The sequence below is a fragment of the Protopterus annectens genome, chromosome 15.part0 (assembly GCF_019279795.1).
Source record: "Protopterus annectens isolate FY-2018-M chromosome 15.part0, PAN1.0, whole genome shotgun sequence".
In the NCBI taxonomy this organism is placed as follows: Eukaryota; Metazoa; Chordata; order Ceratodontiformes; family Protopteridae; genus Protopterus; species Protopterus annectens.
Window position 1 is genome coordinate 361,261,769 of NC_056749.1, and position 17,786 is coordinate 361,279,554.

The window sequence follows — 17,786 nt, forward strand, 5'->3', positions numbered from 1 at the left end:
CTGTTGAACTCAATTTTCCTATTCTGAAATTGCAAAAAGAGAAACACATTACGTACACCTTAATAATATACAAGGAGTATGGTGTTATCTGAAATTAATTTAGTATTTTTTTTTATTTTAGACTCCATAAAATAAAACAAAATTTCCAGACGTATTCTTCATCAACCATTTAAGCTCTTCTTTAAACATTGCCTTGGAGTAATGTCTTCCTACAATGAACCTGAGTACTGTTATCCAGCTATAAACAATTCCTGCATAAAAAGCTCAAGGTCGCCAGTGGTTCATACTGTTCTGTATGTGTTTGTCATTGCCTTTGTTATTATAACAATGTGTGGAAATTTACTAGTAATCATATCTATAACTCATTTCAAGCAACTCCACCATCCTACAAATATTTTAATTTGCTCTTTGGCAGTTGTTGATTTTCTTGTAGGCTTCATTATTATGCCATACAGCATGGTAAGAACTATAGAATCCTGTTGGTATTATGGGGATAGAGTCTGCAAAATGCATAGCACTTTTAATTTGATGTTTTGCTTGTCTTCTGTATTTCATCTTTGTTTTATTGCAGCTGACCGTTACTACGCTGTGTGTGACCCTCTACATTACTATACAAAAATAACTTTCTCCACAGTGATAGTATTTATAACAATAAGTTGGACAGTGCCATTCATGTTTGCATTTGGAATTGTTACTTCAGAAGTAACTTTTGATGGAATCAGGGATTATGCTGCATCGATTACCTGTATTGGTATGTGCCTGATGTTGTTCAATAAGCTGTGGTCTGTATTAATTTCCATTATTGCTGTTGTTCTTCCTGCTACTGTGATGATTAGCATTTACAGTAACATTTTTGTTGTGGCAAGGAGGCATGCTCAAGTGATTTGTAGCAGAAGTGAAGACACAAAGAAGAACAAATCACACGTCTCCAGCAAAAGTCAAACAAAAGCTGCTAAGACATTGGGTATAGTAATGGGTGTATTTATAATTTGCTGGCTCCCCTGTTTTGTTGCAGTCATGTTGTTTTCTTTTCTAAATTATTCTATTCCAGCAGTTCTATATGATGTCTCTGCATGGTTTGCATATTTTAATTCTGGTTTTAATCCTATAATTTATAGTTTCTTTTATCCTTGGTTTAGGAAGGCAGTGTATACCATATTAAGTGGCAAAATATTCAGCCTTGGCTCTTCCAGAATAAGCTTATTTTTAGAAAATCATTGAACATTTTGTGGTCATTATCTTGTTCTTATTCCCCCCAAAAAATCTCTCTCTCACTATATCTATATCTATCTATCTATCTATCTATCTATCTATCTATCTATCTATCTATCTATCTATATGGGTCCCCTTCACATAGTCGACTTTTCATAAAGTCGACTTTCATATGACCGAGGCCATATGATCGACTTTCAGAATGCCGACTAAGTAAAGTAAACATAAACAAGCAACAAACATTTACCTTAAACTTTTAGCAGGGGGGGGGGGGCATGGGGGGCTCCACCCCTCACACACCTCCATAACTTAAATATACCAACTCTGAGATCGCACTACAGTGCGGAAGTGGGAGATTCTCCCATTCCGCATTGTGTGGAGATAGCGGTTTCCCATGGTCGGCTTTTCAAAAGTCGATCATATGGCCTCGTCCATATGAAAGTTGACTTTATGAAAAGTCGACCATGTGAAGGGGACCCATGTATATATATATATATATATATATATATATATATATATATATATAGGTTCATAGACTGATACTAGGCTATCTGCCCTAGGGCATTTATAAGCCTAGCCAGAGTGTGTTTGGCTTTCGCCACCCTTTTAGATTAGTTGACTGTGCCTCTGTATAGTAAGTCACAGAAGGTAGTCCTTTTAAGGTTAGTTTATTGTACCTCTGTCAAGCAGGGACACAGAAGAGATCCCAGGGGAAAACTTATGATCTCTCATCCACTCATCAAGATTTCTCTTGAAGAGGGTCAGTGAGGAGCTCTGCCTAACATGGATTGGGATTTTGTTCCAGAGTGAGGGAAGCCTCTGTGATATGAATCTGTCCCTCTAGCATGTCTTATTTATTTCTGTGCTGAGGTTCAAGTCCCTGGAGCATGTAGCTCTAAGGGATTTGGATTTTCTGAGGTGAAGCATGTCCATTAATTCTGGGTTGGACATGGCTTTATACGTCAGACACAGATCACCTCTGAGTAGGCGGTACGCAACTGAGTAGAGCTGGAGTTTCTTTAGCCGAACTTCATAGGGCATCTGTTTGAGCTCTTGATCCTCTTGGTGAGGTACTTTTGGGGTCTTTCCAGTTACTGCAGGTGTCGGGTAAGGTACATCCCAAATGGGGCATTGTATTCAATTATGGGCCTGATAAGTGATGAGTAGAGGGGCACAATGACCTCTCTTGATCTAGATGTGAACTCTTTCGTGATAAGGCGGGCTATATAGACGGTCTTTCTAACCACTTTGGCAACGTGATTGTCAAAGGAGAGATTGCTATCTACTTGGGTCCCCAACTCCCTAATTACTTCTTCCGTACTTAATGGATTACCACCTATGTGGTAATTTGTGGGCACTTTGTTTTTCCCAAAAGGGATGACTATGCACTTTTTGGCATTTAGCTTCAGGCCATGGCTCTGGCACCAGTTATCCATCTCTGTGAGACCTTTTTGGAGGATGCTTGTGTCAGCCGGAGAGTCGATGATGGCACCCAGTTTGCAGTCATCTGTGAACTTGGTCAGCCATAGTCCACCCATGTTAGCCTGTACCTCGGAGAAATATATACCGAACAAGAGAGGTCCCAGGACTGAGCCTTGTGGGACGCCACTTGTAACTGGTTTAGAGTCTGACATGGCACCAGCTATTCTGACCATGTGGGTTCTATCCCTGAGCCAGTTTGCAACCCATCTTGTGTCATAGGGGTTGATATTTAAGCTGGTGAGCTTATTTATGATGCCCGAGTGGGGTATTGTGTTGAAGGCTTTTGCGAGGTCCATGTAGGCTGTGTGGACTACCTTCCCTTCATCTATGGATTTGGTAACTGTTTCAAAGAAGTCAACCAGGTTCAAGAGGCAAGATCTGCCCTTAACAAAGCCGAATTGGGAGGGATCCAGTGTCTGGAGGTTCCCAATGTCTTTTTTTATGATTTCCATGATGATATGCTCCATAGTTTTGCAGACCAGGTTAGTTAGGCTTATAGGGTGATAGTTTCCGGGGTCTGTTGTGGCACCACCTTTGTGGAGTGGGACCACTGTTGCTTTACGCCATTCCTTGGGTACATATCCTGTAGTAAGGCTGAGATTGAACAGTGACTTTATATGAGGGTTTAATTCTTCTTGGAGCTCGTGTAAGACACAGCCTGGGACACTGTCTGGTCCCATTGATGCTGTGTTTTTTTGCTTTGGAGAGGGCAGCTCTCACCTGTGCATCTGTGATCTCAGGAAGGTTACACTCTGTTGGGACAGACATTTGATCTTTTGGGGGGGGAAGGGGGGGGGTTGCACTGAACCTTTCTGCCAGGATGATGGCAATGTCTGTGGGTTCAGTGTATTTTTTGTCATTTTGCACTAACTCAGAGCATATCTGGGAGTTGCCCCCCCAGGTTTCTGACATAACTAAAGAAGGCCTTGTGATTATCTTTAGTGTCTTGTGCAATTTTTCTTTCGAAGCTGGCCTTAGATGATTTTATGAGGGATCGTAGTTTCTTGCTAGTACTGATCAGAGATGCCTTCCCTTTTTGGGATTTTGCTCTGTCATGTAGTAGCTTTCACCTTCTGTTGTATAGCTTATTTATGGCTGGGGTCCACCAGACAGGTCTCCTGCCTTTGGAGGAGTGAGTCTTGGTTTTATTTGGGATAGCATGCTCCATGCATTCCTGTAGGTGTCCATAGAATGCTTTTGTAAAGGATTCTGCATTTTGGGCCGTATTTTCCACTGGCTCGGGGGCTTTGAAGGATTCCACCTCAGTTTTGAGAACTGTGAAGTTTGCTTTTGAGAAGTTCTTCACCGTGGTTTCCTTGGCTGGGGGTGGGGATGGAATATTGATGTCCAGTGAGATTAGTTTATGGTCTGATCTTACCAATGAGGGGTATACCTCTGGTGTGGAACATAAAGACCCTATGTTGGTGGTGACCAAATCCAATAAGTTTTCCCCTCTTGTGGGAGTGGTGACCGGTTGTTCCATAGCATTTCAGTTTATAAATTCTAGGAACTGTTGGGTGAGGGAGTATGGGCTTGAGTAGTTTTCCCAATTAATGTTTTGGTAGTTGAAGTCACCCAATATAATGGTGTTTGGAGAGACCTTCATGTTTTTCAGTGTTCTCAGGAAAGCCAAGTGAGGTCCCTGTGTTTGGGATGGTGGTCTGCAGCAGGCTACAAACCGAAAGGCAGTTTTGCCCACTGTTAGTAACACATGGATGGTTTCTGATGCTTCGTGCAGTGCCACTAACCTGGAGGTGTGGGTATCTTTGATAAATATGGATACTCCCCCTCCTTTTGTGGTTCGGTCTGAGTTTTGGGGCCGAAAAGCATGGTATGAAGTATAACCTGTTAGTGCTGGGGTGTTCTCGGGAGCCTTGAACCAGGTTTCTGTTACTGCACAGATATCAATATTCTCCATACTGAGGAGAGTCTCAAGTGCGTGCATCTTGAGGTTTAGACTTCTGGCATTGAGCAGCATTACCCTTAGTTTTTTTTTTCTTTGTGTTGTCTATGGAGGTGGGTTTGTCTTTTGAGCCTTGCCTAAAAAGGCACTATGGGGGAGGCAAGAGTCTTTGCCAGTATTCGAAAACCCAGGGGTGACAGGTGCAAGCCGTCCCTAGTGAAGCAACGTGGCTTGTCGAGCATGTCATCCCAGGCTGACAGACACTGGATCCCCTTTGAATGACACCAATACTTTAGCCAATTGTTAAAATTGATCATTTTGTCTTTATACTGTGGCATCATTCTTGGTGAGGGTAAGATGCTACTCAAGGTCAGGGTCATACCAGCCTGGGCTACATGATCAAAGAGCTCCTCTATGTCTCTTTTCATGTAGTCCAGGGAGGTACATTTCAGGTCATTCATACCAGCATGGACAATGATGGAGTCATATTTGTACTTGCTTGGAGTGACCTGAGTGCTTGTGTTATGTGGCGGATCGTGGCACCCAACAGGCAGCTTACAGTGACCTTCTCCTTGTTCAGCCTGGTGAGTGGGATGTCAGTGTGTCTGACAATAGTCACCTATTACAAGTGTATCAGGTGTGTAGTTTAGCCTTAAGGGCTGTGACTGTGTGGCACACTGACTTTGTGAGCTATATGCTACGTGGGTATTATTTCGTGGTAGGGGTTGCTTGGATGTCTGCTTTGGAGGTCTCTGCTGCTTAGGCAGATTTTTATTTAGAGCCTCCGAGTATGTTTTTGTGTGTTTATGTGTTTGGTTTGCTGATGCGATAGGTCTATGTGAGACTGGATTTGTGGTGTGTGTGGTTACCTTCTCCTCCTGACGGGCTGTGCCAGTACTGGGTTGAGAGAGCTTAGCCTCCAGTTTGGCTATATAGTTGCATCTCTCACATATGTTTGAGCTTGTTGGGAGGAGGAGAGGGTGGTCTGTATACATAAGGCAGTTGTAACATTGCCTCAAGATTCCCAGATTCACCAGCTGGACTGGAGCGTAAACCTGAAACTGACCTTTGGACATGCCTGAATAATATAGGGAACTACTTGTTGACTGATCGGAAAGGACCAATAGGGAGCAAGTACTTAAAAGGAGTATAAGAGGATGCAGTGCTTAATTTTATTAGTGTTTACCTATGAGATTACTTATACGAGCAAGTGCAGGGCTTTAGAATGAAAATAGAGAGCTTATTTTGAGATTTAGAGCAGTTCTAAGGGACAAAGTGAAGAGCAGACTTTGTGGAGCCGGGAATAGTTTAAACCTGTTTAAGCGGCACTGCCCAACGCTGCTCTGTGTGCAAGACCGTGCAAAAAGAGAGTTGCAAGGTTTTAAGAGAGAGAGAGATCAAGGAGTTTGGAATTGACCCAAAATGGCCAATAAAACTACATTTTCTAGGCAGTAACCACTCCTACAGGGAGAGGCAGGCTGCTCAGTGTTAACTACTGCCACTGGTGAACACAGAGACTTCCCTTTAGCCCAAGCAAGCACTGGCCTCCTAGAAACTTACCAACAGTTCAGAACAGCAGCTCTGTAACTGAACTTTCGTTTAAATTAGAGAAAGTGGGAAAATAGCAAGATTTTTTTTTTGTTTGTTTTTGTTTAAGGATAGCATAGACACACAAGTAGCAAACTAGTCAGAACAGTGCAATAAATGACCCCAACATGTATGTGCTAGGTCAGAGGCAGGAAAAATGCAATTTAAGAAAAAACAATTTTAAATTAAGTGCAACACAAAAAATGCAGTAAACAGGCTCTAGGGTATGTTCTAAATATTGTTTCTAACCCAGATATCAACTTTTGCAATCAAGAAAATGCCAAAAAGTAGGCGGCAATGCAGTTTTTCTAAGAAATAAATCACAAGAAAATACTTAAAAGTTCAAAAGTGGCTCCTTTCTTCTCTCAGCATTTTCTCCTCTTGGTAGGTGCTTCAGCAACAACTATCAAGCCTGGAAAGATAGATATATAGATATAGATATATATTCAGATATCAAGGCACTGTTTCATTTAACTGCATATTTGTATTTATTACAATAAAATGATGCCTATACTCATATTTCTTTCAAAATTCTTTATCTGAAATAAAATCTATTGATTCCCAAAATCATAGTGTGTATGTTTATGGGTATGTTACAATTGTTAATTCAACAGTCTGCCACACAACAATACATTTAACTTTATCATTTTGAATGTTTTCTGGATTTTTCAGACCTTTTTAAACACATTTCACTATTCTCATAGAAATGTATCATAGTTTTCATAAGCATAAACTTTAAGAAAAGCATTTAACATTTTGCATTAATAACCACATATCTACAGGGTAATTTAATTAGACTGACAATGGATAAGAGTAGAGAAGAAGGAGGTTGGGGAAATGGAGTTGAAAGAAACAGTCTTCATTTTTATCTATTTTCACGTCACACAGTTTTTAAACTTTTCTTTCCAACTTCTGTTACTCTGTTTATTGTATCTTCCTTTGTTTTTCTCATCTACATCTCATTCCTTAACTATTTTCTCAGTTTATCATCACTGCCATTTTCTTTCCCCACTTTTCACTCTCGCTATGCCCTGTTTTGTTGTGCTTCCTAATTCTTCTTCAGTTTCTAGTACTACCTATCCATCCATTCTCTATTCCTTTCTTACACCTTATTCAGCCATGTATTTACCTTCTCTGTTGTATATCTCACTGTGTCCTTTCTATACTCTCATTGTTTTCTTCCTAACTGCCTTCCACACTTGCTGTAATTACAAAATGTATTATTTAGGTCACTTCCTAGTGTGTTTGTCCATGATTTCCTCTACCTGTCCATTGCCATCCGGACTGCTCTTTCTGTTAATGTCTTGTATATTCTCATGCTGCTTTTCTGTACCTTTTCCCAACCTCTTAATACTTTTCCATGCCATTTCCTTTGTCTTCCCCATTTAAACTTCCCTTCATATTTCATCTTACATCCTACCCTTCCAACGACGCCTGTATCTTCTCCATAAATGTTCACAAAAATTATTCTGTGAAATAACCATAACCCTTTCCTACTCCATGTTTTTGCTGAATTTTTTTCAAAGATCTGCAACTTCACCTACCTCCCTTTCCAGTCCCTTCACTATACTATTGCCTCTTATCTCCCTCTCCACTAGCTTCCATTCTGTTTCTTCTGTTTTACCATACCGGAATGCATCTAATCATCTTTTAATCCATTTATCTTTCATAGGTTTTATTACAAGAAAACTCTTCACTGCCCTTATGTGCCTTCCTCCATTTCTTAGTACACACCTTTATATTTCCTTTTACATACCTCTTCCCATGAAATATATTTTCCTCTTTTCACTTCTCCTCTTAATCTGTGAACCTGATAGACTTCTTTGAAGTGCTCACCAAAGCCGTAGATGAGGGTAAGGTGGTACACACAGCCTATCTAGATCTCACCAAGGCTTTCAACACCATCCCCCACTCTGGAATTATAGACAAACTCATTAAACTAAGTATAAATCCCTATGTCACAAGATGGGTTGCCAACTGGCTCACTGACAGAACCCACACTGTGAAAGTAGCAGACTCTAAATCCAACTTCAGACCAGTGACAAGTGGAGTACCACTGGGTTCAGTCCTATGTCCTCTCTTGTTTGGTATATACTTATCTGAAGTACAGGCTAACACAGAAGGTCTTTGGCTAACAAAGTTCGCAGATGACTGCAGACTAGGAGCCATAATCAAAACTCCTAACGATGTGGACATCCTACATAAGGGCCTCACTGAAACAGATGCCTGGTGTCAAAGCCATGGCCTCAAGCTCAATGCCAAAGAGTGCATTGTCATCCCTTTTGGTAAAAACTCTGTACCCATGAACTACCACATAGGCAGTAGGCTACTTAACACCAAAAGTGTGATAAGAGACCTTGGGACACGGGTGGACAGTAGTCTCTCCTTTGATAATCACATCGCTACAGTAGTCAGGAAATCTTTCTACGTGGCACATCTCATCACAAAAGGTTTCTCATCCAGGAAAAAAGAGGTCATTGTTCCCCTCTACTCATCACTTATTAGACCCATTATAGAGTATAATGCCCCTTTTGGTATGTACCTCACAAGACATCTACAACAACTGGAAAGGCCAAAGAAATACCTCACAAAGAGGATCTTTTCAGGCTTGCTAGTTGTTGCTGAAGCACCTACCAAGGGGAGAAAACGCTGAGAGAAGAAAAGGAGCCACTTTTGTGATTTTAAGTATTTTCTTCTGATTTCTTGTTAAGTTTTACTGCTTTGCCACCTACTTTTTGGCATTTTCTCGCTTGCTAAAGTTTATATCTGTAACAGTAACAGTGCTTGGAACACATCTAGAGCCTGTTTACTGCATTTCCTGTGTTGCACTTAATTTAAAATTGTTTTTTTCTCTAAAAACTGCATTTTACCTGATTTTGGCCTAGCACTCAAGTGTGGGGTCATTTATTGCACTGTTGTGATTATTTTGCTGCTTGTGTATCTCTGCTACCTTTAAACTACAAAAAAAAAAAAAAAATCTTGCTTTTTTCCCACTTTCTGAAAGTTAAGAAAGTTCAGTTTCAGATTTGCTGTTCTGAACTGTTTGGAAGTTTCTAGAAGGCCAGTGCTTACTTGGGCTAAAGGGAAGTCTCTGTGTTCACCAGTGGGAGTGGTTAACACTGAACAGCCTGCCTGTCCCTGGAGGAGTGGTTACTACCTAGAAGTTGTAGTTTTATAGGCCATTTTGGCTCAATTCTAAACTCCTTGATCTGCCTCTCTTAAAACCCGACTGCCTCGTGGTGTTGGTGTCTTTTCAGGCTTGCTAGTTGTTACTGAAGCACCTACCAACGGGAGAAAACGCTGAGAGAAGAAAAGGAGCCACCTTTGTGATTTTAAGTATTTTCTTCTGATTTCTTGTTAAGTTTTACTGCCTTGCCGCCTACTTTTTGGCATTTTTTGGCTTGCTAAAGTTTATATCTGTAACAGTAACAGTACTTGGAACACATCTAGAGCCTATTTACTGCATTTCCTGTGTTGCACTTAATTTAAAATTGTTTTTTTCTCTAAAAACTGCATTTTACCTGATTTTGGCCTAGCACTCAATTGTGGGGTCATTTGTTGCACTGTTGTGATTATTTTGCTGCTTGTGTATCTCTGCTACCTTTAAACTACAACAAAAAGAAAAAAAAAATCTTGCTTGTTCCCACTTTCTGAAAGTTAAGAAAGTTCAGTTACAGATTTGCTGTTCTGAACTGTTTGGAAGTTTCTAGAAAGCCAGTGCTTACTTGGGCTAAAGGGAAGTCCCTGTGTTTACCAGTGGGAGTGGTTAACACTGAACAGCCTGCCTGTCCCTGGAGGAGTGGTTACTACCTAGAAGCTGTAGTTTTATTGGCCATTTTGGGTAAATTCTAAACTCATTGATCTCTCTCTTAAAACCCTACAACTCTCTTTTTGTGCGGTTCTGCGCACTGAGCAGCGTCGGGCAGTGCCGCCTAAACAGGTTTAAACTATTCCACGCTTCACAAAGTCTGCTCTTCACTTTTTCCCATAGAACTGTTCAACTCTCAAAGTAATCACTCTATTCTTTCTAAAGCCCTGCACTTGCTCAGCTCTTATAAGGAAACACTAACTAACTAAAGCAATACACCCTCCTTGACTTCTCATAAGTATTAGGCTCCCGATTGGTCCTTCCTGATCAAGTGAAAAATCATCTCCCCTCCCTAATCTGATCAGTAAAAAAAACAGTTCCCTATACTAATCTGGTATGTCAGTTTCAAGGTTACTCTCCAGTCCAGCTGGTGAATCTGGGAATTTTTAGGCTATGTTACAATTGTCTTATGTACACAGACAACCCTCTCCTCCTTCCAACAAACTCTAATACATGTGAGAGATGCAGTTACACAGTCAAACTGGAAGCAGAGCTCTCTCAACTCAAGACTGGCACAGTCAGTCAGGAGGAAAAGGTAACCACCCACACCACAAATCCAGTCTCACATAGACCTATTGCATCTGCATACCCAACACATAAACACACAAAAACATACTCGGAGGCTCTAAATAAAAATCTGCCTAAACAGCAAAGACCTCCTAAGCAGATATCCAAGCAACAGCCACCCCTCAACAATACCCACGAATCACATATCTCACAAAATCAGTGTGCCTCACAGTCACAGCCCTTAAGGCCAAACAACACACCAAATACACTTGTTATAGGGGACTCTATTGTCCGGCACACTGATGTCCCGCTCACCAGACTGAACAAGGAGAAGGTCACTGTAAGCTGCCTGTTGGGTGCCAGGATCCACCACATAATGCAAGCACTCAGGTCACTCCAAAGCAAGTACAAGTATGACTCCATCATTGTCCATGCTGGTGTGAATGACCTGAGACGTACCTCCCTGGACTACATGAAAAAAGACATAGAGGAGCTCTCTGACCATGTAGCCCAGGTTGGTATGACCCTGACCTTGAGTAGCATCTTGCCCTCACCAAGAATGATGCCACAGTATAAAAACAAAATGATCAGTTTCAACAATTGGCTAAAGTATTGGTGTCATTCAAAGGGTATCCAGTGTCTGTCAGCCTGGGATGACATGTTTGACAAGCCACGTTGCTTCACTAGGGACGGCTTGCACCTGTCACCCTTAGGCTTTCGTATACTGGCCAAGGCTCTTGCCACCCCCATAGTGCCTTTTTTAGGCAAGGCTCAAATGACAAACCCACCTCCATAGACAACCCAAGGATAAAAAAACTAAAGGTAATGATACTCAATGCCAGAAGTCTAAACCTCAAGATGCACACACTCGAGGCTCTCCTCAGTATGGAGAAAATCGATGTCTGTGCAGTAACAGAAACCTGGTTCAAGGCTCCTGAGAGCACCCCAACACTACCAGGTTATAACTCATACCATGCGTTTCGGCCCCAGAACTTGGACCGAAGCACAAAAGGAGGGGGATATTTATATTCATCAAAGATACCTACACCTCCAGGTTAGTGGCACTGCACGAAGCATCAGAAACCATCCATGTGCAACTAACAGCAGGCAAAATTGCCTTTCAGTTTGTAGCCTGCTACAGAACACCCTCAATGTTACAGGAACCCCACTTGGCATTCCTGAGAACACTGGAGAATATGAAGGTCTCTCCAAACACTATGTTACTGGGTGACTTCTACTACCCAAACATTGACTGGGAAAACTACTCAAGCCCAAACACCCTCGCCCAATGGTTCCTTGAATTTATAAACTCTAACACAATGGAACAACTGGTCACCACTCCCACAAGAGGGAACAACATATTGGACCTAGTCATCACCAACATGGGGACTCTATGTTCCACACCAGAGGTAATCCCCTCATTGGTAAGATCAGACCATAAACAAATTTCCCTGGACATCCATATCCCATTCCCACCCCCAAACAAGGAAATCACTGTAAAGAATTTCTCAAAAGCCAACTTTGCACTTCTCAAGACTGAGGTGGAATCCTTCAAAACCCATGGGCCAGAGGATAATACAGCCCAATCCACAGAATCCTTTACAAATGCGTTCTATGAGCACCTGCAGGAATGCATGGATCGTGCTATCCCAAATAAAACCAAGACTCACTCCTCCAAAAACAGGAGACTGGTCTGATGGACCCTGGCCATAAATAAGCTATACAACAGAAGGAGGAAGCTACTACATGACAGAGCAAAATCCCAAAAAGGGAAGGCATCTCTGATCAGTATTAGCAAGAAACTTCGATCCCTCATAAAATCATCAAAGGCCAGTTTCGAAAGAAAAATTGCCCTAGACACTAAAGATAATCACAAGGCCTTCTTTAGTTATGTCAGGAACATGGGAAGAAACTCCCAGATATGCTCTGAATTGTTGCATAATGGTACAAAATATACCGAACCTACAGACATAGCCAACATCCTGGCAGACAGATTCAGCACAAACTCCCCCCCTTCCCCCCCAAAGGAGCAAATGCCTATCCCAACTGAATGTAACCTCCCTGACATCACAGATGCACAGGTGAAAGCTGCCCTCTCCAAAGCAAAAAACACAGCATCTATGGGACCGGACGGTGTCCCAGGCTGTGTCTTACACGAGCTCCAAGAAGAACTGAACCCTCACATTAAGTCACTGTTCAAACTTAGCCTTATTACGGGATATGTACCTAAAGAATGGCATACTGCTACAGTAGTCCCACTCCACAAAGGTGGTGCCACAACAGACCCCGGAAACTATCGCCCCATAAGTCTGACTAGTCTGGTCTGTAAAGCTATGGAGCGTATTATCATGGAACTCATAAACAAAGACATTGGGAGCCTCCAGACACTGGACCCTACCCAATTTGGCTTTGTTAAGGGCAGATCTTGCCTCTTAAACCTAGTTGATTTCTTTGAAACAGTTACCAAAGCCATAGATGAGGGCAAGGTAGTCCACACAGCCTACCTGGATCTCGCAAAAGCCTTCGACACAATACCCCACTCGGGCATCATAAATAAGCTTACCAGCTTAAATATCAACCCCTATATCACAAGATGGGTTGCAAATTGGCTCAGAGATAGAACCCACAATGTCAGAATCACAGGTGCCATGTCCAAATCCAAACCAGTTACAATTGGCATCCCACAGGGCTCAGTTCTGGGACCTCTCTTGTTCGGTATATACTTCTCTGAGGTTCAGGCTAACACAGGGGGATTATGGCTGACAAAGTTCGCAGATGACTGCAAACTGGGAGCCATAATCGAATCTCCAGCTGACACAAGCATCCTCCAAAAGGGTCTCACAGAGATGGATGCTTGGTGCCAGAGCCACGGCCTCAAGCTAAATGCTAAAAAGTGCATAGTCATCCCCTTTGGGAAAAACAAGGTGCCCACAAATTACCACATAGGTGGTAATCCATTAAGTACGGAAGAAGTAGTTAGAGATTTGGGGACCAACGTAGATAGTAATCTAATAACAACAAAGCTGCTGTATGCAGACGATGTGGCAGTACAGGCAGACTCTGATCTAGAACTTCAGCAAAGGATAGGTGAATGGAATGCAAATCTGAAGGCACATAAGATGAAACTAAGCGCAGATAAGACAGTGGTAATGGCAGCAGATTGGGGAAATCAGAAGAAGCTGAGAATAGAGATAGATGGGAAGATAGTGGAACAGGTAAACAGCTTCAAGTATCTGGGAGGGGTGGTTGAGGAGAAGGGTAGTCTGAATAAAGAGATCAAAGCTAGAATCAGAGGGGCTGCATCCAACTGGCATAAAGTATCAGGTGTAGTCTATGACAGAAGAATGCCAAAGAAGCTGAAAAGTAAGGTGTACAAGACAGTGGTGCGACCAGTACTACTGTATGGTACAGAAACCTGGGCAGTAATGGCAGAACAGTTGAAGAAGCTAGAGGTGATGGAAATGAAGTGCCTGAGAAAGGTGGTAGGATGCACACTGTGGGACAGGCGAAGAAATGAGGACATAAGAGCAGAAGCCAAAGTAGCTCCATTTGCAGAAAAGATCAAAGAGAACAGATTACGATGGTATGGGCACATGTGTAGAAAAGCAGAAGACAATCTGGTGATGGACATTTGGGACAGACAGTAAGAAGGTAAGAGGAAGTGAGAGCGTCCAGCAAAGAGGTGGATGGATTGTGTGAAAGAAGATCTGTGACAGTCAGGCATGAGTGCTGAAGAAAGCAGGAGAGTGGCACTGAATTGAGAGAGTTGGTGACAGTTAATACGATAACCCGACCCCATGTAAATGGGAAAAAGGGGATGATGATGATGATGATGATGTAGATAGTAATCTCTCCTTTGATAATCATGTTGCCAAAGTGGTTAGAAAGACCTTCTATATAGCCCACCTTATCATGAAAGGGTTTGCATCTAGATCAAGAGAGGTCATTGTGCCCCTCTACTCGTCACTCGTCAGGCCTATAATTGAATACAATGCCCCTTTTGGGATGTACCTTACCCGACACCTGCAGCAACTTGAGAGACCCCAAAAGTACCTCACCAAGAGGATCATGGGCTACAAACAGATGTCCTATGCAGCTCGACTAAAGAAACTCCAGCTCTACTCAGTTGCTTACTGCCTACTCGGAGGCAATCTATGCCTGACGTACAAAGTCATGTCAAACCCAGAATTAATGGACATGCTCCACCTCAAAAAAAATCCAAGTCCCTTAGAGCTACATGCTCCAGGGACCTAAACCTCACCACAAAAATAAATAGGACATGCTGGAGGGACAGATTCATTTCCCAGAGGCTCCCCTCACTCTGGAATAGAATCCCAATTCATGTTAGACATAGCCCCTCGCTCACCCTCTTCAAGCGAAATCTTGATGCGTGGATGGGACATCGCAAATTCACCCCGGTATCTCTTCTGTGTCCCTGCTAGACAGAGGCACAGTAAACTAATCTTAAAAGGGTACCGTCTGTGACCTACTTTACAGAGACACAGTAGGCTAAACTAATAGGGAGCCGGAAGCCAAATACACTCTGGCTAGGCTTATAAATGCCTTAGGGCAGATAGCCTAGTATCTACCTATGAACCTATTACCGGCCTCAAACAGATGCCCTTTGCAGACCGTCTCAAAAAACTCCAGCTTTACTCTGTCGCATATCGCCTACTCAGAGGTGATCTCTGCCTAACATACAAAGCTATGTCAAACCCAGAGCTGTTGGACATGCTCCACATAAAGAAATCCCAATCCCTCAGAGCTACACACTCTAGGGACATAAACCTTGTCACCACAATAAACAGAACATGCTGGAGGGATAGATTCCTGTCCCAGAGACTTCCCATACTCTGGAACAAACTACCTATCTATATCAAATAAAGCTCCTCATTAGCACTCTTCAAGAAAAATCTTGATGATTGGATGGGAGATAGGAAATTCACCCCTGGGATCACTTCTTTGGCTCTGCTTGACAGGGGCTCAGGAAAATAATTTTCTTGGGTGGCAAAAGCCAGGGTACTGTTTGGCTAGGCTTATATAGGCCCTAGGGCCAATAGCCTAGTACCTACCTATGAACCTATGAACCTATGAACTAGATTTATCTCTGTTATATACCTTTAGAAATCCAGTGCTCCCTATCTTCCAAACTGTCTATCCACTGCAATACATACATTGCTATTGTCTATTTCACCTCTTCAAATAAGTATGCCACTTGCCTGCTGAATCTCCTCTTTCCATTTCTTTTGGGGTTTTATTTGAATAAACCTCGCTAATTAAATTATATGCAGTAAAATCATGCTCCTCACCAGACTAATCCATCTCCCAATGTATAAAGGTTTTCACTACCCATCCAACATTACACCTATCCTCCCCTTCAGTTCTTCCCAGTTTCTTCTTCTGTCATGTTTTACATCTTGAAAAAATTTCAAGATCAAATATTTCTTTTCCTGTGTTTCTTTCAGTTCCACTTCCCCAATGTCCATTTCCTCAATTAGTATTACTATGGGCTTTTCTGGATGATATTCAAATCCTGCATCACACCTGAATACTCTGAAAATGTGCAAAATCTGTATCAGTTGTATTGTATCTCCTTAATGTCAGCCTACAGTTATCTGAAAACAACAAATATATTACTTTTATTACCCTTGCTTTCATGTTTCACCATATATCTTTAATTTATTCTGGCAATCCTTCATTTACCATCAGAGATAATCCTAGTGGCAGGAGGCATTAATGTTGGTTACCTCTTCCCATTTCTATTTTGACCAGCAAGCTCTCATTTGTAAATAATTTCATCCAAGGGATACAAAACAGGTACAAGGCAGGTACTAATTGAGTCTATTTCCTAGTATCTGTTATATTACCTTATGTACATACTTCCAGGACACACAATCAAAATCTTTTTGTATAACCATAAGATCTATTCCTGCTGTGTGACCAAAAGCAGGACTCTGTAGAAACAAATTTCAATTTCATTCAATAGTTTAGTGCTTTCTTCCAGGTAAAGGACTGAGTACATGTTGCAAACACACACGACGTATGTATATAATAAAATAGTCATGTAACATCCAAGGTAATTGAAATTTAGATGCTCTAGGTTAGAAAAAAATTAAAAGCATAAACAATGAAACATAAGTAGTAAAAAAGATGTTTCAGAAATAAATCAATGCCATGAAGCTATAGTTAAAAAAAAACAGTGTTACTAAAATGCATTATAGTTTTGTAAGCTCTAATTCTTTAAGATGTTGCTAATGGAAACAGTAATTTTACCCTGGGGTGTTGTTCCTGCATTCAAATCCAACTACCAGGCAAGTTCTGTGACGTTGGTTTTTAGCTTCCAAGGCCCAGCACTAGGACAACTGGGACATCTTCAAAGATGCAAAACAAATCTCCTTCTATATTGCATTCTGATATGTATCTACAAAGAACATTAGATTCTTTCTTCTTGGTTATATCATATAAGTGTTCATATATTCTTTTTCTGAAACTTCTTTTGGTTTTTCTGACAAAAAAGGAAGTACAGGCTTTGCTTTTATTCAGGTAATTCATCCCCTTACTTCCACATTTATAACATTTCATGACTTATATTGTTCGTCCTCTTACCTGTACATCAGTGATGTTGCTGTGATGTTATGAGGTAGTGCCATCTTGTGCCAGGGAGAGTAGGGCAGTACATGTGTGGATATGCCACCATAGCTAGCAGGGGTTTTGTAAATCATTTTATGTTATTTGAATATCGCACTCTTTTTTATAGATGTCTGAGTTAAAAATATATTTGTAAATTTACTTGTGTTAAAATTCAAAAACAGTAGGTCCTGCAGGACAGAAAGAATATATGCATGTATATTAGGTTGTATTGTTGTAACTGTTCAAATGTGTATGTTTATCAGAGAACCATGGCAGGGTAGAAAGTTTGAAATTGTTTTATAGCTTTCAGATGCTGCCACAGATATTAGCAAAACTGTGTGTGTGTGTGTGTGTGTGTGTGTGTGTGTGTGTGTGTGTGTGTGTGTGTGTGTGTGTGTGTGTGTGTGTGTGTGTGTGTGTGTGTGTGTATGTGTGTGTGTGTGTGTGTGTGTGTGTGTGTGTTGTATCAGAGTTAGGTGACCAGAGGTGATGTAATCCTATAACCAGCATCTGGTTTCTTTGGATCTCTCACAGCAGCACTTTGGAAACTGACAGGAAAGATTTCTAAAAGGATATGTCTCTCACACATCCACACAG

General features: G+C 41.5%; 1 protein-coding gene across 1 annotated transcript; it reads left to right on the forward strand.

Annotated features, from left to right (window-relative positions):
- The first annotated feature begins 201 nt into the window (after positions 1–201).
- On the forward strand, positions 202–1,221 carry LOC122789827 (trace amine-associated receptor 4-like). The gene has a single exon (XM_044057266.1). It carries the CDS (start codon positions 202–204, stop codon positions 1,219–1,221), a length of 1,020 nt encoding a protein of 339 aa, XP_043913201.1.
- The last annotated feature ends 16,565 nt before the right edge of the window (positions 1,222–17,786 follow it).